General features: G+C 52.9%; 5 protein-coding genes across 5 annotated transcripts; 3 read left to right on the top strand and 2 right to left on the bottom strand.

Moving 5' to 3' along the window:
* Positions 1-297: 297 nt before the first annotated feature.
* NCS57_00712200 (uncharacterized protein) lies at positions 298-2,755 on the top strand (the record flags this gene model as incomplete). Its single annotated transcript, XM_053056984.1, has 8 exons — positions 298-576; positions 631-752; positions 804-1,911; positions 1,968-1,976; positions 2,037-2,182; positions 2,246-2,460; positions 2,517-2,629; positions 2,681-2,755. The coding sequence occupies 8 exons, from the start codon at positions 298-300 to the stop codon at positions 2,753-2,755; spliced, it is 2,067 nt and encodes a 688-aa protein (XP_052913179.1).
* Positions 2,756-2,837: 82 nt separating this feature from the next.
* Positions 2,838-4,508, bottom strand: NCS57_00712300 (Protein arginine N-methyltransferase; the record flags this gene model as incomplete). Its single annotated transcript, XM_053056985.1, has 3 exons — positions 2,838-3,712; positions 3,771-3,887; positions 3,938-4,508. The coding sequence occupies 3 exons, from the start codon at positions 4,506-4,508 to the stop codon at positions 2,838-2,840; spliced, it is 1,563 nt and encodes a 520-aa protein (XP_052913180.1).
* A 290-nt stretch (positions 4,509-4,798) lies between these two features.
* On the bottom strand, positions 4,799-8,051 carry NCS57_00712400 (uncharacterized protein; the record flags this gene model as incomplete). Its single annotated transcript, XM_053056986.1, has 5 exons — positions 4,799-4,954; positions 5,019-5,129; positions 5,186-5,443; positions 5,513-7,018; positions 7,071-8,051. 5 exons carry the CDS (start codon positions 8,049-8,051, stop codon positions 4,799-4,801), a joined length of 3,012 nt encoding a protein of 1,003 aa, XP_052913181.1.
* Positions 8,052-8,586: 535 nt separating this feature from the next.
* On the top strand, positions 8,587-11,684 carry NCS57_00712500 (5'-3' exoribonuclease; the record flags this gene model as incomplete). The annotated part of the gene is made up of 3 exons (XM_053056987.1): positions 8,587-8,896; positions 8,976-11,082; positions 11,141-11,684. The coding sequence occupies 3 exons, from the start codon at positions 8,587-8,589 to the stop codon at positions 11,682-11,684; spliced, it is 2,961 nt and encodes a 986-aa protein (XP_052913182.1).
* Positions 11,685-12,256: 572 nt separating this feature from the next.
* On the top strand, positions 12,257-20,442 carry NCS57_00712600 (Ras-GAP domain-containing protein; the record flags this gene model as incomplete). Its single annotated transcript, XM_053056988.1, has 11 exons — positions 12,257-12,310; positions 12,391-13,851; positions 13,900-14,210; positions 14,261-14,375; positions 14,439-15,962; positions 16,015-16,174; positions 16,238-16,527; positions 16,575-18,171; positions 18,229-20,068; positions 20,124-20,376; positions 20,428-20,442. The coding sequence occupies 11 exons, from the start codon at positions 12,257-12,259 to the stop codon at positions 20,440-20,442; spliced, it is 7,620 nt and encodes a 2,539-aa protein (XP_052913183.1).
* Positions 20,443-21,192: the final 750 nt, after the last annotated feature.

A 21,192-nucleotide genomic window follows, 5' to 3' on the forward strand; every position in this document is an offset into this window, starting at 1 on the left:
TATGGGACCACACATTGCTCTTAAGACTCAACTTGGTTGTTTTACCTGATAATTTGTGTTTATCCCGCTCTTGATGACTCTGATTACCCGGCAGCTCTGAACTTTCGGGCCGGAGGTGGAGGCCGATCTCCCCCAGAAATGACGGAATGTGGGGTGTTGCCTAGTTCGGAATACAAGCCGGTTGGACAATTTGCTTCGTAATCAACTCCCCATGTCTTATAATCGCGAACTTATCTCCTAAGCGTCACCGACGACATCGGCATCTGCCTCCTACATTCGCCTAGAGCTACCGTAATCATGACGACGCGGACGGTTCCAGGGCGCAGCTTCACGGTGCGAGGCGTCGTCGTCGGGCTCCTCGTCGGCACTGTCATCTGCTTCTCCAACATGTATTTCGGCCTACAGACGGGATGGGTGTCCATCATGTCCATGCCCGCGAGTCTCATGGGGTTCGGCATCTTTAAGCTGCTCGCTCCGCACTTGCGGTTTCCCTTTTCTCCGGTTGAGAATGTCTTGCTGCAGAGTGTCGCGTGCGGTATGGCTATTATGCCTCTTGGATGTGGTCTTGTTGGAGTTGTACGTCACGCAGTTGAACTTGTCACAAGAGCGCGTTTCTAATGTTGATGACAGGTTCCGGCGTTCAACTATCTTTTGGAAAAGGATGAGCAGGGTCCCATTAATTTGAGCACTTGGCAACTTATCATTTGGTCCCTGGGGCTTTGTTACTTTGGTGTGGTCTTCGCTGTTCCTCTGTAAGTCATTCACATTACCACTATGCTGCCGGATTGCTGATCAAATGTCAGACGCGTCCAGGTCATCATCAGAGAAAAACTCAAGTTCCCTAGCGGATTTAGTACCGCCGTGTTGATCTCAGTTCTTCACGGCCAGGGCCGCCAATCTAGCAAGGACGAGCTCGAGGCTGCTGCCAAGGGAAACTTTGCGAGTCTCGTACCTCGCGACGAACCGCTCCAGCGGGCTGAAATTGGTCCGGCCGCGACAGACCAGGAGCATCAGCATGAGATTGAGGACGAGGATGACAAAGGGGACTGGGCGGCAAACATCCGACTGCTGCTTTTGTGCTTTGGCGCCTCTGGCCTGTTTACACTGGCCACCTACTTCTTCCCCGTCCTACGGAACCTGCCCATATTTGGGTCTGTCGCGGCTAACACTTGGCTCTGGACGTTCAACCCGAGTCTTGCGTACGTTGGCCAGGGTATCATCATGGGTACAGAGACCACTCTACACATGCTACTCGGCGCTGTGGTGGGCTGGGGAATCCTCAGTCCCATTGCCAAGTCGCGAGGATGGGCTCCTGGCGATGTTGACGACTGGGAGCATGGTAGCAAGGGCTGGATCATCTGGATCTCCCTCGCCATCATGCTGGTGGATGCCATTGTCAGTCTCGCATACGTTACCCTTCGTGCCGTCTGGACAAATGATCAAACCGCGAGTATCATAACATCCCTGCGACATCGAGTTCAGGAGCATGGTGTTTCTGGCTTGTGGAAGCCACAGTCCCATGACTACTCGTTGCTCAACAATGAGGATACTGAGCCTCACTCCCATCACGACGAAACTGCCGGAGATGAGGCTGAAGTTGACGAAGAGGAAGAGGACGCCCCTCCACACCAGCGAATCGGTGGCCGCCTTGTCTCGGTTGGACTTCTCGCCTCGATTGCGCTCTGCGTTTTGACGATTCACCTGGTCTTTGGTGACCTCGTACCACTCTATGCTACCATCATCGCGGTCCTGATGGCTTTGGTTCTTAGTATCATGGGTGTGAGGGCGCTGGGCGAGACTGACTTGAACCCTGTGTCTGGCATTAGCAAGCTTGCTCAGCTGTTCTTTGCCCTGATAATTCCTCAGTCTCACAAGTCTAGTGTTCTTATCAACCTGATTGCAGGTGCTGTTGTATGTGTTCCCAGCCCCCCTGTTTACGACAATCGCTAACGAGATTTTTACTGTAGTCAGAAGCTGTAAGTCCCAGATCGTATTCTCGGATCTAATGCCCAACCGATGCTGACAGTTACAACCAGGGTGCTCTGCAAGCCGGCGATCTCATGCAGGACCTCAAAACTGGCCACCTACTGGGAGCTGCTCCCAAGGCTCAGTTTTGGGGCCAGGTCATTGGAGCTACTGCCGGCGCTATTCTCAGCGCCTTTATCTATCGCATCTATACTACGTACGTGCTTTTGATATTGATCATGAGTTGTGAGCGGGTTTGTTAATATGGCTTGACGTGTAGGGTCTACGAAATCCCTGGTGATCTCTTTCAGGTGCCCACTGCCTATGTTTGGATCTTCACAGCGAGATTGGTCACAGGCTCTGGGTTGCCCTACAGGGCAAAAGAATGGGCCATCGGAGCTGCCGTTCTATTCGTGGGCACAACCATCACCAGAACTCTGGCTGTCGGGAAGAGATGGCGGCCTCTCATCCCAGGCGGCATCGCTGTTGCCGTCGGTGAGTCAACAGTGCGCGACGAAGGACAAAGAGAAGTGTAGCTGACAGAAAACAAGGCATGTATAATGTCCCATCGTTCACCCTCGCCCGAGCCGTGGGAGGCTTGTTCGCATGGTATTGGGTCCATCTCGCTCAACGAGCGCAGACACCCCTCATCATCCTCGCATCTGTATGTATCCGTCCCAGTACCCCCTACAAGGCTATTCTAACCTTGACCCAGGGCTTCATTCTCGGCGAGGGCTTCCTGAGCATCGTGAATCTCTTCCTGCAGGGTCTCGGAGTACCCCATCTCTGATTCCGCTGTCAATCATAGCTCGCTGTAAGCTCCCCTCTTGGATAACCATGCGATGGACGTTCACAAGCTGACTAGAATATGCCTACTTCAGCTGCCACGAATGCTGCCTTGATTCGCCTTCAGCATCCGTCCATGAGGTCTTCAAGGTCAACGCTCTGGCATTGTCTTCGGCCGCCAGGAAGGTGATTTCACCAGACAGACTGGTGGGGGACTTTGCAGAGGGCTTCTCCTCTGGGGGAGCGAGCAGAAGTCCTTGCTTCCAGTGGGTGACGGTGCCGGAGGGGCCAGTTGTGAAAGCGACACCACCCTGCTTCGTCTTGTCCCAAGTCTCGGGTGTAGTCTCTGGTGGAGGGACTGGGTCGTTTCGCGCAGTGGTGAAGAAGTTGTCGAACCAGATCAGGAAGCCATCCACACGCTCAACCTCGCGCGTGAGCTTCGACGACCATTTGGCCGTGAATTGGAGATCCTCCGCCTTGACGGTGTGGAGATCGAGCACCTTGAATGGGTAGGGCTCGCCGCAGACAGCGCTCTGCGGCATGGCCTCAACCCTAGCCTCTTCATAGATACCCTCTTGCATTGTCTTCATATCGAATCCATAGACGTCTCTCCAGAAGGAAATGTTGTCAGAGATATACTCTGGGTCGGCGATAGGAGCAACCCAGATAGTCGCTGAGCTGGGGGCAAGGATACCATCCGGCTTGAGGTACTTGTCTCGGGCGTACAGGACACTGGGGAGCATTGCCTCGTAGAGAAGGAAGTAGCCCATCCACTCGCTGACAATGATGTCGACCTGGTCCACGGGCAGCTTGACATCCTCGATAGCGCCCTTCAGGCATGTAATAACGTTGGCCAAGCCGTTGTGGAAGATGTTTTCCCTAGCCTTGACGATGATGTCTGACTTGTCAACGGCGATGACTTGCTTGGCACCAGCCTTTGCACAGAACATGCTGAGAATACCTGGTTGAGTGTGATTAGTACCAAGCTCTTGAATCGTTGGGACCAATCTGTTGCTTACCAGTGCCACATCCAATGTCCAGAACGACCTTGTCCTTGAAGATGTGCTTGTTTCCGTAGATGAAGTCACGGTAGGCGTCAGTCCGCACAGCATCCTTGAGCATCGTCTCGTGAATTTCTGATCCATTGTCAGTAGGTATCGAATACCCGCAGATGGGGGAAACACACCATGGGCGGCATATGACTCAAAGTAGTAGGCAGAATCGTCTTTCTTCCCCTCAGTCTTGGCTGGCTCAGTGTCGTCACCCCATCGACGGTCCAGCGTCTCCTCAACAGTCAGACGATAACTGGCAAACTGGCTCTTGACTCTCTCAAGCTCCTCCTCAAGTTCCTTGTTGCGGACCACCAGGTCACTGTCCTTGGCTCCCTCTGAACCCTCACTGGTGATGTTCTCCAGCACCTCGTCGAGCGAGAAGATGAGAGCGTCGTTCTCCAGCACTGGCCGGAGGTACTTCTCATCCTCGAGGTCCTTTTCAGAAATCTCCTTGGGGACTGGCGATCCATTCTTGACATGGTCACGGACAAAGTTGACGAGCTTCACGGCGCCGTGGAAGTCGAGCTTCAGCTTCTGCACATGAGCGACAAAGTCGAATGCGTGGTTCTGCTTGCTATCCTCGAGCATGGCGGCGACATTGGGGAAAGTCTTGGGGCCAAAGAAAGATGTGATAGAGATGGCCTCTTCGTCGGACTCGAGGTCGAGCCACTCGCCCTCATCAGAAGCGGAGTCGTTGATGGACATTTTCACCAAAGTCGAAAAATACGGGGCGCAGCCGACAGAGCGAAAAGTAAATCAAGTATGGGAAGGGAAAAATAAAAAAATAATACCCAGAGAACAAATAGAACGAACCCGACTTGCCAAAGAAAGGTTGTTGAATGCGTTTTGTGGGATCACAGTATCTGGAGGAGGCTATGCCCTCTTGGGCTTTTTTTTCTGGGTCAAGCTTTTCAGCCAAATGCAATCTGGCGAGGCACCTGCTATAATATTTTTGTAAGGGGTATATATCGCACATCGTCGTGATTGAGACTGCGTCACTTGGCCTTTTTAACGTCTTTTTCATCCTCTTCGTCGTCCTCCTCATCTTCATCGTCGTCATCGTCGTCGTCTTCATCGTCTTCATCATCATCATCGTCGTCGTCATCATCCTCACCCTCTGAGACGGGTTCATTGAGTTCAACAAGACGCGCCTGGAGGTTTAGTTAGTAGTTGACATGGAGAGTATCCCTGGAGGGAACCTTGGGCTCTACGCACCTTGTATTTAGCGACCTTCTCCTCCAGATCGCCAAAGACCATAAGAAGATCATCAAGTTCCGACTGAGTTGTTTCTCTGGCCTTCTTCGACTCCGATAATTCCGACTCAGCCTGTTAGGCGGATTAGCAACATGAATGTGTCGACTAATAAGGGGACAGGGGTTCACCTTTTTGATCTTGGCTTGCAAGTCCTTGGCTTTGCTGCCACCCTCGCTGAGCTGCTTCTCCAAGGTCTGGTATTTAGCCGTTGCGTCACGAGCCTCCTTCAGAGCAGCATCGCGCTCCTCCCCAAGCTTCTTCAATGCCGCCTCGTTGCTTTCGCGCTGAGATCGCAATTCGCTTTCGTATTTGTCCTTCTGCTCTGTCAGACTGTCCGCATTTCGTGCTTGGAGTTCCTTGAACTCCTGTGTTTTTGCCTTTTGTGCCTGCATTGGTTGCAAAATTAGCCATTCCCGCCCTGTAGATGATGCAGCCAGGAAACCAAGAGTCAATACCTTCATGATGTCAACTTCGAGACGGCTGATGGTTGCTTTTAGGTCTGCGATCTCAGCATCCGTGCGACGCTGGATCCTTTCCGCATCTGCCTCAGCTGCCTTGCGAGCTTGCGCGAGCTGCTTCTGGTGCTCGTTCTCCAGGGCTGTTTGCTGTGCCTTCAGTTGAGAGAGTTGTTTCTGGTGATCACCATCTCGAGCTGCTTGTTGAGTTTGCACTTGGGCAAGTTGCTTGCGGTGATCGTTCTCCTTAGCCGCCATCTGACCTTGAAGTTTGCGAAGTTCTTCCCCATGATGCTTTTGTAGACCCTCATTGACTGTTTTCATCCGCGACATCTCGAGAGCAGCCGTTTCCTTAGTGCGTCGATGGTCCGCTTGTTCTTGGCCAAGTTGTCCCTCTAGAGTTGTCAATGCTGCCTGAGCTTCTTTCAGCGCACGCTCCTTCTCCTCGACCTGGCCCCTGAGCGAATCCACCAGCTCCCTGGAGATGCCCTTTTGAACGCCATTGCTGACCACAGATATTTCCATTCCAGGTTCCCTGTCGATAGCGCGTGCTATGCGACTGTAGTTATCCTTGAAGAACTCGATGAAGGTGCGGTCAAAGAAGACGTCAGGGAGGCGGCCGAGGGACGACGCATCGAGCTTTTGGGGAGTGACCTCGAAATCGCGTACAAATGGGTGACTGCGAAGCTTCACTAACCGATCTAGATACTGATCACGGTCGATTCGCGACGTCAAGATAGAGTGTAATGTTGCGCGCGGAACCGGCGAATCCTTCGTTGAGAACTCGTAAGCGACGCCTAGCAGCATGGCGCACAAACCCTGAACAAGTTCACCGCCGCTCACGGTGGGTGGTTGTGATACAGCCTGAATCAAGCTCTGTACGTTGCTTCCTTCGGCGAGGAAGTCGTTGACCGCATCAAGATCCTCAAAAAGCCAGCCAAGAAGTAGCATGAGGTACCCAACCAGGACGCGCCCATCATCCCCACGTCGCAGGCCCGACGTGACATGGGCTGTGATAGTTTGGATACCCGTGACAACCTCTTCACCGTCGGAGGAATCGCCTTCTGTGAGGCTCATGGCCTTTGCCTTAGCCGCAGGGCTCTCAAACAACAGATGGAACGTAATGACGGCAGCGAACCACTGACGGTATGGATCGGATACGTCGGTTGGGGGTTGAAGCAAAACGGTCAGGACATTGGAAGACTCGTCGACACCGGCCTGGTGTCCCTCGATAGCTCGCCCCAAGAAGTGAAGCCTAACTTCAGCATGGTTCGCAAAGTAAGCCTGCAAACATTCGCACGCCGCAAACCGAAGATCGAATTCTTGCGGATCTTGTAGACATAACGTCAGGTCTAACAGCCCGTCGATAACATAGACCTTGACACGCCCATTGGCTTGTTCTGCAGTCGGATCGGCTCCGGCCAAGGGTGATGGGACCATTAGTTGAGCAAAACTCTCCTGCAGAGGGGCGTTCTGCCGTATCACATCGCCGCATGTGGTCAAAGCCTAGACAACCTGTCAACGACGAACTTGCACAATTACGATTACTTGGTCGCACCTCGGCCTTGATTTGAGTCTGCGCCTCGTGGCTGAAGGCGAGCTGAAGAACATGATATGCAAGGCCATGCCTCCAGATCGCTGTCTGATTCAATGATGTCCCTGCTGACCCTCTAACAATAAACAGCCGGATCACAGCCAAGAAGGCGTAGATATTCCGGTTCTTCTGCGCTTGTGCCCATGTCGCGATTTCGGGACCCTCGCTCTGGGGCTTCAAGACTCGACCGAGCAAATCTGCAAGGCGATTGATACAGCCCGACTCGCGGAAGAGGGACTGATTTGATGTGTTCGACCGAAGCAAATTGGCAAGAAGAATTAAACAATCCTCAACAGTCCTTCCGCCCTCAGACAAGGCACCATCTGCTTCGATGATGTTGAACAACCTCTCGAAAGCGTTCTCGAAAGCCACCAATTTTTGTATCTCGATCGAGGTTGGAGTAAGGTAGGTCAGGAGGATAATGCCTTCGTTTCGTATAGCATCCCGCTGGTCGTCGAGGACAGAAACAAGACGAGAGATGCCTAGGGGAGCGGTAAAAATACATTCCTCAGTCCTTTCGGTGCGTGCAGACAAGATGGCAGCGAGCAGCTGAAGAGAGTAGAGACGGGAGTAAAAGTCGTTCGTATCGAGGAAGTCGAGAAGCAAGGTGATATTTTCCTGACGTTGCGTGAACTCGTCGGCCAGCCATAGCGCAATCTCTTCTGAAGCTTCGGGACTATCTTCATTTGGACTGAAGAGCATCAACAAGGTTTCGAGAACCACCTTAACTGTGTCCACATCTTCGCCATCTTTGCTGAGGCTGCCTATTAGACTTCGAAGTGCTCCAGAGGCTACAGAGGCCGGGTAATCTTTTGAAAAGCTTCGAAGGCCTAGGATGGCAGCTCGTCGATCCTCGAGGAGAGTTGCCGAACTGAGGCGGCCGCTGAGCACGGTGATGGTCTCGCTAACTGATTGTTTCGCGGGCGCACTGGAAAGGGAAAACATGGTCGCGGCGCCTCAATGCCATTGGACTCGGGAAGGTTCGAAGATTCTCATGGAGCCGTTGCCGGCGATCTTATAGACTATTCGCCTCGTCGGTGAAGACCACAGGCAGGGGATGCTGTCCTCGTTAATTCATAACCAGCTGCTCTCATGTCATTCTGGACAGCTTGTCAGGACATGGCGACCCGATAGCTGCATAACGGCTGGAGCCGCAAGACCCACCCCTGCGCCACACCAAGGCGATAAGCCCTGCGATAAGCTTGGGCAGGGGCTGATTGTCAAAGGATCTTCGCGACAGGCAGCATCACATTCTCTCTCCTGCATAACCTTTGTCGCTAGAAACGCGATTCACTGCAATCGCTTTCATCCCTCTTGATCGCGCCGCCTTCGTTCCGAGAACGCCCATGCGACCGATCCGATAAACGGAATCACTTCGTTTACCTGCAGGCTTTTGCGCCTGCCTTCTTGTCCGTCCCTCGATTCGCGCGAGTAGCCTGCGACTGGCTTTCGGCCAGACAGCAAACGCGCAACCGGCAAGATGGGTATTCCGGCGGCTTTCCGATGGCTTTCCAACAAGTACCCCAAGATCATCTCGCCAGTCATTGAGGATCAGCCCATCACGCTCGAAGATGGATCTACGATTCCCGTCGATACAACTCGGCCAAACCCAAATGGCGAAGAGCTTGATAACCTTTACCTCGACATGAATGGTATCGTTCATCCTTGCTCTCATCCCGAGGACAGGCCCGCCCCTAAGGATGAGGAGGAGATGATGCTCGAGGTATTCCGGTATACCGATCGCGTTGTCAACATGGTGCGACCGCGAAAGATCCTGATGATTGCAGTTGGTACGTTCTTTTTCCCATTAACTTTTGAGTGTGCTACGTGACATTTCAGGTTCGAATACTAACTTGTAGTCTTCTGCAGATGGTGTTGCGCCCCGAGCCAAGATGAACCAACAGCGATCCAGACGTTTCCGCTCCGCCCAGGACGCCAAGGAAAAGGAAGAGGACAAACAAGAGCTCATTAAGCTCTTGAAGCAGCAGAATGGGGGTAGCCTATCAGCCGAGAGCTTGGAGAGTGTGACCAAGAAAGCATTCGACTCGAACTCCATCACGCCTGGAACTCCGTTCATGGACATCCTTGCACTCAGCTTGAGATACTGGTGCCAATACAAGCTTAATACGGATCCTGGTTGGGCTAAGCTTAAAGTCATCATTTCTGATGCCACTGTTCCTGGAGAAGGAGAGCACAAGATTATGTCCTTCGTCCGATCTCAACGCGCCTCTCCTGACCACGACCCAAACACTCGCCATGTCATCTACGGCCTTGACGCAGATCTTATTATGCTGGGCCTCGCCACTCATGAACCCCATTTCCGAGTTCTACGGGAAGATGTTTTCTTTCAGGAGCAGAAGGCCCGCCTCTGCAAGTTGTGTGGACAAAAGGGACATGATGCTCAAAACTGTCGCGGCGAGGAGAAGAAAAAGGACGGTGAACACGACGAGAAGGACAAGGGTGTCACCCTGAAACCTTTCATCTGGCTTCATGTTTCCGTGCTGCGGGAGTATTTGGAGGTCGAGCTGAGTGTATCGAATTTGCCCTTCCGGTTTGACTTGGAGCGTGCCATTGATGACTGGATCTTCATGTGTTGTTTCGTCGGTAACGACTTTTTGCCTCATCTTCCGGCCTTGGAGATCCGAGAGCATGGCATCGACACGCTGACAAAGCTCTGGAAGGATAACTTGCCCGTTATGGGTGGCTATGTCACGAAGGATGGACATATCGACTTGGAAAGAGCACAGGTTATTTTGGACGGCCTTGCGAAGCTAGAAGATGGCATCTTTAAGCGAAGAAAGGAGCAGGAGGACCGTCGAGAAGCCAACAACAAAAGACGGAGACTCCAGAACGAGAACAATGGTCGAGGTGGGCGTCAGAGTGGACAGTCGACTCCTCGAATCAACGGTCACATGAACCCATCTCAGGGTATGGCGCTGCACCCCATCGCGTCCTACCCGAAACCCGAGAAGCCATTGACCCATGACATGATTGTCAACCGAAGCACCGCCCCGGACGCGAATGTGGCGAACAAGAGCGCTGCCAGTGTTCTCAAAGCCCAGCTGCAGTCGCAGAAGTCGCTGTCTACCGCAAAGCCGGAGGACGCTACTCAGGAGTCCCCGTCGGCGCTTGGAAAGCGGAAAGCTTCTGAAATTGAAGAGGATGGCAGCTCGACTACCGGAACCCCGGGGACCACGACGCCAGCACCAGCTACCGAAGAAGGCCCAGTTGATGAAGTTCGTCTTTGGGAAGATGGCTATGCCGACCGCTACTACGAGAAGAAGTTCCACAAGGACCCGAAAGACATTGAGTTCCGTCATTCGGTCGCGCGGGCGTATGTGGAGGGACTCGCTTGGGTTTTGCTGTACTATTTCCAGGGATGTCCTTCCTGGGAATGGTACTACCCCTATCACTATGCCCCGTTCGCAGCCGACTTCAAGGACTTAGCCAAGATGAACATCACCTTCGAAAAGGGCAGGACATCGAGGCCCTTCGAACAGTTGATGAGCGTCTTGCCTGCCGCGTCTCGTCATGCATTGCCTGAGGTGTTCCACGATCTCATGCTCAACCCAGAGAGCCCCATCATTGACTTTTACCCTGAAGATTTCAAAGTTGATCTCAACGGAAAGAAGATGGCTTGGCAAGGAATTGCCCTGCTTCCTTTCATTGAGATGCCCCGACTTCTGGCAGCAGTGCAGGGCAAATATCCGGAGCTGAGCCCTGAGGATTCGGCCAGGAACGAAATGGGCCGAGATGTGCTCATTTTCTCCGAAGGCCATGAGAGCCTGTATGATGAGGTGTTGACCAAGTTCTACTCGAAACGCCAGGGAGACTCCAAGTTCAAGCTGGACCCTAAAAAGAGTGACGGGCTATCTGGCAAGGTCGAGAAGAAAGATGGCTATGTTCCTCACGGCGAGCTGAAGTATCCCCTCGAGCGGAAAGCCATGCCGGACCTTGACTACGACCGTTCCGTGACGTGAGTTCCCCCCTCCTCCCTAGGTCCTGTTAAATTTATTTTGCTAATAATAATCCAGGGTCTACTACGACTTCCCACAGACATCCCACACCCACAAGTCGATGCTTTTGCGTGGGGTCAAGATGCCTAAGCCTGCACTTACACCCAGCGACGTTGAGATCATTCGAAGCAAGGCCAACAGGGGGGGCAGGGGCGGCTATGGGCGAGGAGGCTATGATCGGGGTGGTTACAATGGGCCTGGAATGTCGCGAGGAAACCAGTATGGACGACCACAAAACGGATATGGCAGATCGGATGGGCACTATCAATCACGCGGGCCTCCACCGATGCCTCCACCACCGGGCGCGCCCGGATTCGGCATTGGAGTCCCGCCGCCACCTCCTCCGCCGAATTACTACAACAACCGGCCCCACGACAACTACCGTGGTGGTGGCTATTCAGGCTACAATCAGCCTAGAGGTCCTCCACCCATCCAAACACCTCCCGGGTATCAAGGGTATGGTGGACAAGGTGGACATGGTGGACATGGTGGACATGGTGGCCAGTCTTATGGCAGAGGTAGGGGCTCCGGAGGGTATAGAGATGGACGGTCTTATAGGTAGTTGGGGAATCTAAAAGCAGAGGCGGAAACAAGCAAAATGGGAATCACCGGGTATCTTGATCAAGTTCGTATCTCTAAGCAATAGTTGCGATGGTAACGCTCCTTCGTTGAGCTGAGGAGCTCGCTGATTCACATGTCGGCTCCTTGTAAGGACCGCCGAAGCGACAGCTGCCTACTACGTAATGGATGGGTTTTGCAAGCCTTTTTGCAAGCCTTTGTCAAGCCGGGAAAAGTGGCGTGGTGTCTGGAATGTATACAAATGTCTGTGTGTTTCTGCGAGATGTCTCCTGCTTCTTTTGCTCGTGTAGGCTACCCCCTTAGTCAATGATGAGGTATACTAGTTAAGCTGCGAAGAGGCAACAAATGAAGATTTACTCCCGTTTCTCCAATTCTGGCATTGGCCTCTGGGCAATTATCAAGGAGGTGAGCTTCCCCACGCGTGCGACCCTGTGGGGACCGTTCGCGGGGTTTGGGACAACACCAGCGACCCTGGCTGGCTCACAATGAATGGACGTCCGACTCCCACTCCCGACTTGATCCCTCCTTCAACGTGCGCTCCATGCTGTTGCGACCATGAACGGCGACGCAAGCCTGGTCGGCTGTCTGGTCGACAGGCTCGCTACTAGAGTAAGCTGAGCGCTGCCATCCACTGGCTAGCTGTACTGGATCCCTTGAGCATAGGTAGACTGACATTGGGCACCCAACAGCTCCCCCATCGAGCTGGCACCAGCGGCCAGAGCCTGCAACAAGACGACATCGTTCACGTTACGAGAGCCACCTTGGTCGAGCTCGGAAACACATCCATATCCATCGTCATCGAAGCTCTCCTAGCCCTCCTCGAAGACCTTGCGCGCCCATACAGTGGTGTCGCTGAGCACCCTAGCCATGTCCTGGCCTCCGAGCTCTACATTGTCGCCGTGATCGCGGATTGCTGCTCCGCGCATTGGGCCTCACTGGTCCAAGATACCGATTCCAACGCGAGCCCGACTCCGCCCCCTCTGGACAAGGTCATCGTGAGCCGCCTGCTGGACGCGTTCAAGCATCTACTCGAACCCATCCCCGAGAACTATGTCCTCCCCGCCCAGACCCTTTTGGACCGAGTTTCGATACAAAATGTCGCGATTCCTCGGCCCGAAAGCTCTTCTATCCTGTCAGATGTCGAAAGTATTGCTCCCCCAAGTGACGAGAAGTTCGGGGCCCATCTGGCCGAGATGGATACCCACGTCAAGACAGTAACCGAATACGTCACGGCCTCCAGCTGGACTGCTGCCTTTGAATACTTCAGAAGTGTTATTTACACCATTCGAACTACTGCCGTTTCTCAGCCGGGCACCACTACCGCAGGATCCTTCCAGGATGCCGAGAGGGCAGCTCTTGTAGTTCTGCGACTGCTCTCTTTCTTCTGGGTTGATGGCAGTAAGCTTGGTCTAATCATACAGGAACTCTGTTCTAGTTTCCTCCATTTCCGAAAGCCGTACCAAAATACCATCGCAGTAGTCACTCCTCTCCTGGTTATGAGATGGCTGGACCGATTCCCGCGCGAGTTCGTTCAGCTGCACCAGCTTCATAAGCGTCTCGATGGCGGCGCCGACACTCTTTTCGACATGGCGCAAGCCGCGACTGAGAATGGTAGACGCAAAGGCTTCTTTTACCCGTTGCAGACATCGCTGCTGTTCCTCTTGCCGGACGTCTTTGAAGTTGCGAGCAATCTGCGGGAAGCAAAGAGCAGCAGCATGGTGAAGAAGGTGTCATTCCTCGACGGACTACGGAAAGCTTTGAGAAATCGCAATGAGCAGGCGGGTTACTGTCTCGTGTCCTTGCTCCGCGCTGCTCGGCACTTTGACGTTGAGACCGACTCGGCCCTCGTGAGCTATGCTCTGGATGTTCAGGATGAAGTTCGAGACGCTGTATTTCGCCGCCTCACGTCGCCTGTTGACTCTGCGCTCTTTGAACAAGACATGATGACTGCGGCCTTTGTGAGCCTGACTCACCTTAATCTTGATACTAGTGTTAGTGGTTTTGTCGAATCCTGTATCGCACCCAATGCGCCCAACAGCTTCAAGCTGGCAGCGGTCCAAGGCTGCTCGTATTTTGCGCAACAACCGTACGCTCTGAGGTACCACGAGTTATTTGACACGGCAGTTCCCTTTATGAGAACACAGCTTGAGGTGAGATGCAGTCGACCCGTGTGGTGGGGATTGGAGCTGATGGAATAGGCTGAAAACGCCAAGGCGACCGGCATATCGAGCCAGAGGAGCGGCGAAGGGATTGAGATGGTGTGCAGCATCCTCCAGTTCCTGGATGCGTCTCCCGCTCGCCTACTGGATGACCTGTCCGCAGACGGATCCGACAGCGGCTTCTTCAAATCATTCCTACTTTGTGTCCTGTCCGAGGAGCCATCTGTACGGAGGCTTGCGACCGGTGTCGCAGATCGACTCTTCAAGGGCCACCTCGAGGCGTATCGCAAGTTCGACACCGGTCGCCACTTTGGAACAAAAGAGCTCCGAGGCGAACTTTGGAGTCGGAGGTTAGTTGCGCGATTCGTTTTCTCTACCGCATCATTGACAAGACATGCAGCTCCAAGGTTTTGCTCAATTTGTGCGAGTCAATCACATTCCAGAAGGATGAGCAGGGCCTGCTCGAGCTTCAAGAATATCTGGAAGCACGCCTTCTCCTGCTCAAGCACGTTCCGGTACGTCGCACCGCAATGCTATCGACTGCTTTGCCGTCACAAATCAGCGCTGACATGAAGTAGGAATTGGCTGAGGTTCCCGCAGACGCGTCGGATGTTGTCAGCGCCTCGTCAAAGCTCGAGACCACCCTCCTCATTTCCCTCTGCTCTGCCAGTATTACGACTTGCCAGCTCGTCACCTCCTGCATTGGGTTGTTCCTTCAAGAGTGCACAATCGTCGATAAGCATGCAGCATCGGCCAAATCGTCTGCCTCCGTCCTCCGAAATGGCGAGGTCTTTAGCGAGATCTCGTCACGCGCATTCCGGTTCACTGGACTTGTTGCGTTTCAAAAGAGAGTTCGGGGCTTGTTACGTCGCATGGTGTTTCCGACAACTGGAATTCTGAATGCCTGGGAGACCGCCTTTGACCGTTGGATTCACCTCGCGAAGGATGTATCGACGTCAGCTATTGAGGCCGTGGACGAAAAGGCTTTGGCCGAATGGCGCAACTACTCAGGTTTCCTGGCATCTCTCGGTGGTATCTGCACAGCCGACCAAGCCATCATCCTGGAAGAACCTGCTCTTGGCGGTCTAAGGTGGATTGATCGTGTGTCCTCGGAGCACTACGAAGAGCCTCTTCTCACACGATATCTGAGGTTGAGTATCCAACTCCTGGCTTGTGCCAATGTGAGAGTGCGCGAGGCAATGCGTGACGTGCTCGCAAGCGAGGTATCTCCCGCCCTCTACCATCCCCTGTTCAGAGCCTTGGAGTCCGAGCTGGAGGTCCTATTCACTGGCGCCCTCGCTCCTGTTGACAAAGCTCAAGACAGTGAGGTAGTGTTTGCTGAGCAAGCTGCATCTCTGTTGCGGGCTTTGGTGGAGCGACTTGAGAGTCCCTCGGACTTGGGAGCCGCTTCCTCAGTTCACCTGGGCGCCCTCACGCTGAACTTTGCAAAGTTCCTGGATGGCGTTTCTGATACGCCAAACACCCTGAGGGTCAAGATCCGTGTCTGTCACTTGTGCGAGGTCGTCACAAAGCGAAAGGAACACCTGAATCTGCGAGATGACGTTCGGATACGAAACCAGCTACTCGAATACATCTTTGGTTGGATAGCGCGCCCTCGCTCACCACAGCATGGGCCTGGCTCTAGACAAGATGACATGGCCCGGGTTCAAAAGGACCTAGACAAGGCATGCCTCAAGTCGCTGGCCGACTTGACGTTCCGACTGCCATTGCAGCCATCTGACAGCCATACTGATGCCGGGATGAGTGAGATGAAGTCCCAGATGTTCCACACATATTTCAATCGCTTCCTTTCCTTGTTGAATCACGAGCCATCCGAACTCACCAGATCTGACACTGGCATGAGCGTCGCGGTTCGCGAAGAGGCCGCATCCAACTCCGAGTTGGCTATCACAATTCTCTCGAATCTGCTTAGTGCCAACATCGATGTCGGATTGAAGCATTCCCTGAACATTGGCTATCACGACAATGTTGAGATCCGCACAGCATTCGTGAAAGTTCTCTACAACATTCTCATCCAGGGCACTGAATTTAGCAACCTGACGGACTCTGCAGTGAGCGAAAAGTATGAAGAGCTTCTCGAGGTAAGGCGACCTTTACTATTCCGATCCTTCACTCTGTTGCTAATTAAATCAGTTGTTGACAAGTGACATGTCACTTGCTATCTCTATGGCCGTCGCTTGTCCGAGCACTGATGTTGACGAGCTCTCAATCTGCCTGCTGACCGTGTTCGAGCAACGGGGGCTTATCTTTGAGTTGCTTGAGGCCCTCATCAAGCAAGAAATCGAGGACACTGGTATGAGATACTTACCAATTCCCGAATAAAATCTTCACTTCGGGAGACTAACAACTATTCTAGAAAATGAGGCCGAAATCCTGCGACGAGGTTGCGTAGCAACTAAAATGCTTTCTGTCTACGCCAAATGGAAGGGAGCTTCCTACATTCGAGCCACCCTCCAAAAGGTTTTGGAGCGTCTCATGCTCACCTCAAAGGACCTTGATCTAGAACTAGACCCGGCAAGAGTGAGCACGACAGACGAACTGCAGAAGAACGCCTTGCAGCTGCGAATTGTAGCCAAAGTCTTCATCGATGACATCTGTGCTTCATCGTCAAACATCCCACCAGCATTCCGAAAGATTTGCCATATTGTAGGTTCTACCTAAGCCCCCTGAAAAGTCATTCCTGACCATTTTAGATATCCAACGCTGTTGTTCCGAGGTTCCCCGACGCCAAGTATACCGCCGTTGGTGCTTTCATCTTCCTCCGTTTCTTTTGCCCTGCCATCGTTGCCCCGGAGGCCGAGGGCCTTGTATCCACTGCACCTTCAAAGGAGATGCGACGTGGACTGCTCCTTATTGCCAAGGTTATTCAAAACCTCGCCAACAATGTTCTCTTTGGAGCCAAAGAGCCATATATGTTTCCCCTTAACGACTTCTTGACTCAAAACATCTACCACGTCACGACCTTTCTCCGGGAAATCTCGGTGCCTCCTCACCAATTGGAGGTCCAAGGCAGCACAGAGTCCTTTGATTTCGGATCCTGTGTGGCACTTCATCGGTTTCTCTACGACCACTGGGATCATGTTCGGCAGACACTTCTTGCGCGGGAACGGAAGGAGTTCGTGAGGGCATCAGGAGACGTTGCTCGGGGCCGCTCCCCAGTCTTGGAGCCGCTGAGAAATCTCATTGCAAATCTTGGGCCACCGCCTCTGGCTGTTTCGTGGAACAGACCCCAAGTTTCCTCGAACAGCCCGCCGCTGTACTCACGGTTTCAGAACTTCATGCTTCGAAACGCCTTTCGAAGTACTGAGTCCTTCCTCACGGCCAGGGCTGTGTATGACGGAGGCGAGAGCAAAGACGGTTTGTCCATTATCTGCATCATCCTTCGTCACATCGAAACCGAGAGTATCGACTATGACACCCTGCTTTACTGTTACCTCAAGATCGCCAGTAGGTTATGGCATCGCCCGTTCGGCCTTCTCATTGACGCAACGTGCTACAATGGCCGAAACGAACCCCAAGATGACTTGTTCAAGAAACTGGAGCTTCTCACGCCTACAGAGCTTTCGCAGAACTTGACCCGAATTTACGTCTACAACATGAATAGTGCATTCAAACGGTGCTTCCGGCGGCTGCTGAGAGTGTGCACCAAAAACGAGAATGGTGTTTTCAATCCGAAGAACGTCGAATATCACTTGATTGGCAGTCTTCAAGACCTGCAAGCACACTTCCATCTCAGCCAGCTCCACCTACCGAAAGAGACGATCAGCGTTGTTACGGATACGCGCTACGTGTTCCAACCCATCACTCGCCTGTCCAAGTCAAAGGGCAAGATCGAAGTTATCATCAAAGTCGGAAGTCAATTTGTGCAAGTCACAACGACCAAGAAGCAAGAGATCTTTGCTGGGTTCCGCTTAGGCACCACTGTCAATGATATTTTCCGCCTTGGCGAGGTTGACGAGGCCCCGACATCAATCCAGACTGAAGACGATTCTGCGTTCGGACTGCGAGCAGACAACGGAAAGATCGTGATGTACTTCACGAGCCCTAAAAAGGCAGATGTTCTGCAGACTATCCGGGGCGCCAAGGCAAAGTATGGAAAAGACAACAGGACACACAAGTCGGTTGAACGCCTCATCCGACCACAGGATGTACCAGGAACACTCCTGAATCTCTCGCTTGCCAATTTGTCAAGCCACGATCACATCTTGAGGTTGTCATCATACAACTTGCTTGGTGCGCTCTGCAGGGCCTTCAAGTTCAGCTCTTCTTCCAGGATAGTTTGCACCAAAGGTTAGCCCCTGCCCTCATCGATCTTTTTGGTTACGGATTCTCACCATGACTGTTTAGATGTCTCTGTTCCCCTTGACCCGACTCGCTTTGTTGTAGATATCAGCAAGGAATTAGCACTAACTGAACCCCAACTGACGTCGGATTTCTTGACTGAATTTTTCGTGGGCTGGGAGAGTTTCCCTGATGAGCAAAAACCCTTGAGCCTTGCCTACATGGCCCCTTGGCTGCCCGGCCTACGGACAAACATACTGGCCAACGAGTTAGATGGGGATAAGGGAAGGGAAAAGGTCGCCATTCTGTTCCGCAAACTGATCGACGTCACTGTCCAAGATCATGCTCTCATCTACGCGCTCGAGCAGTCTGTGTGGCCAAGGATTACTCAAGATGAGATCTTACTCGAGATATTCCTCGATGAACTCTTGAAGACCGCTATGAGCTATGGCTCGCATGACGACCCCTTGGAAGTTATCTCTTCTATTGTGGTTGGTATCGGCACGGTCACATTGCGTGGCAAGATCCTTTCAAGGCTTCGCAAAGCGCTGAATCGATCATCGCTGCGACCGACGAAGTATCTCCCGGACAACGCAGTCTGGGCCGAGATCTGCATCCTGCTGCGGTTTTGCTTGGCCCTGTCATTCGACAATGGTGTGCAGTCCCAGCTCTTCCTGCCAGAAATTTTCCACATTGTGACGATGCTCGCCAACACTGGTACCCAAGACATTCGACTCCTTGTTTATCGATTGTTGGTGAACTCGGTTCATGCGGTGTGCACATCGTTCAACTTGGAAGACCCCAAGGCCAGCAAGCTTCGGGCATGCCTGGATTTCCTCTGCGACCCTCGCAGTGACATCTTCACAGCCCCTCCGGCTTGGCCCCGCGATGGTGCGTCGGTTTCCACATCCCAGGAAGCCGGCCCGGCACTTTCAGCAACCGAGAACCTTGCGTCAGCCCTGTTTGAAATCTGCTCTGTCGCTGCACCCACTGTGGACTTGGCAAATACTTGGCGGTCAAGGTGGATGAGTCTTGTGGCAAGTACGGCATTCCAGAACAATCCTGCCATCCAGCCTCGGGCCTTTGCTGTGATGGGTTGCTTGGCTCGAGAAGAGGTGGACGATGATCTACTTTACCAAGTTCTTGTGGCTCTACGCAACAGCATCAGCCGGTTTGGCGAGGACCACAACAGCGAAATGCTGGTCTCCATTGTGACCTCCTTGTCGAAAATGATGGCGAAGCTTCCATCTGCTTCACGCTACGGCCTGCAACTCTTTTGGTTGGCCATGTCGCTCGTGCGGCTTGTGCCTGCAACCCTGTTCAACTGTACTGCCCAGTTCCTTGAGGCGGTCCTCGCGAACATTAGCACTGGAGAAGATTTTCGTGGCAGCAACATGGCACCCCTCCTACTGCAAGGACGAAATCCGCTTGATGAGGCGGCCTTGCCACTTGAAGAGGTGTATGGCATTCACTTCGACCTGGAGAACTTCCACTTTGCTGTTTGTGCTTGCCTGGCGAGGGGCCTCACTGATACGATGACGCGTCAAACAACGATGCGCGTTCTTTCATCCTTCTTGGAGATGACATCCGCAGGTGATGATGACGAGGAAGATACTGCAGAACTTGCGCAGGAATCTCCATACCTCAACCTCTTGTTGGCGCGTGCCGTGGGACACGAGGAACTGAAGGATAGCATGTGGGCTGCCGGTATCAACGCTGATGAGATTGGTCGAACAGTGGGCTCGCGCGGCCTGCATGACATTGGCACCATGCCTGATGACAAGCTGTTACTCATCACAGCCATCGAGCTTGTCGACTTTCAGTACCTAGAAGACACTGTTCAGTCAAGAAGTCTCAGCTGGCTCAATGAGCTGGCCACTGCCCGGCCTGGTGTGATTGTGAACCTGTAAGTTACTCCCAGATGCATATTTCCTGAAACATGGTGCTAAAGCAACGAATAGGTGCGGAGCTATAAGGTCCTTGCTAGACGACACTTTGCTGCATAGCCAGAACTCAACAACCCTTGGAAATGCGCACACTTTGCTACGAACCCTCTCGTCCAACCCAAAGTTCTCACGGGCCTCTCGCACAATGTCAGTTCTGACCGAGACATTGGACAAAATGGGCTTTGGCGGCTTGTGGCGATCTTGTTCGCTTGGGTCAATGGAAGAGATCAATCGTGATTATCTTGACTTAACCGAAAAGCTTATAGAGGTATGCGAGTCTGATTGATGACCTAGGCATCTCTGCTAACCAATGCCGCAGTTGATCATTATCTAGAGCACTTGGCATGCCGAGTATATGACTTTTTCTGCGTTTTACATTTCTCCATATCCTATATCGGGAAGGGCAGTTCTCATACCTGGCGTTTAGATGGAGGGGGAGGGAGAGAAAGGAGGCTCTGGTGTTCAATACAAAACATTCGCTGACTAGACATGTTGCTTTCCTAGAGTATTTTCAAGACAAGATCCAAAAGCGGAGGCTTCTACAACACGGATGCACTCCCCGTAATAAGCCTGAATAGCCTAACGACGTTGGATAAAACCCGTGGTGTGACTATGACATGGGTAACCACCTGTTTTGAAACGAGCATCGGTCACACGATTTTGTGGCAAAGAAACCCACGGCGAAGCCGTCCGTGCCTGGCTTCTGCTGACCGAAAGAGGAATCGGTACTTGATGGACTCGGTGATACAAGGCCGGGGCACCGTCCGGGGAATCCGCGGCTACAGCGCACAGTTCTTCTGTCGGTAAGGCAGGGTCAAAACGGTGCGTGGGCTCAATATTGGGTCTTGTGTGAGGCTTTTCTGACCGAGTCTTCTGATAAGCTCTGTTGACAAGGTGGAAAATAACGCATCACCCGACTGGCTTTGACCTGCGAGCTGTGACGTCGCTGTCGAGACCTACCGAAGTCCGGGGCGGCGGCAAATGACATGAACGGGGTCTATCCTGGGGAATGAAGCACTTGCGCGTGCCGTGTTGGCCCTGAGCCACAACAGATCCTCAGCGCTTGCCGGCGATATCATATCCG

The sequence above is a fragment of the Fusarium keratoplasticum genome, chromosome 5 (genome assembly GCF_025433545.1).
Source record: "Fusarium keratoplasticum isolate Fu6.1 chromosome 5, whole genome shotgun sequence".
In the NCBI taxonomy this organism is placed as follows: Eukaryota; Fungi; Ascomycota; class Sordariomycetes; order Hypocreales; family Nectriaceae; genus Fusarium; species Fusarium keratoplasticum.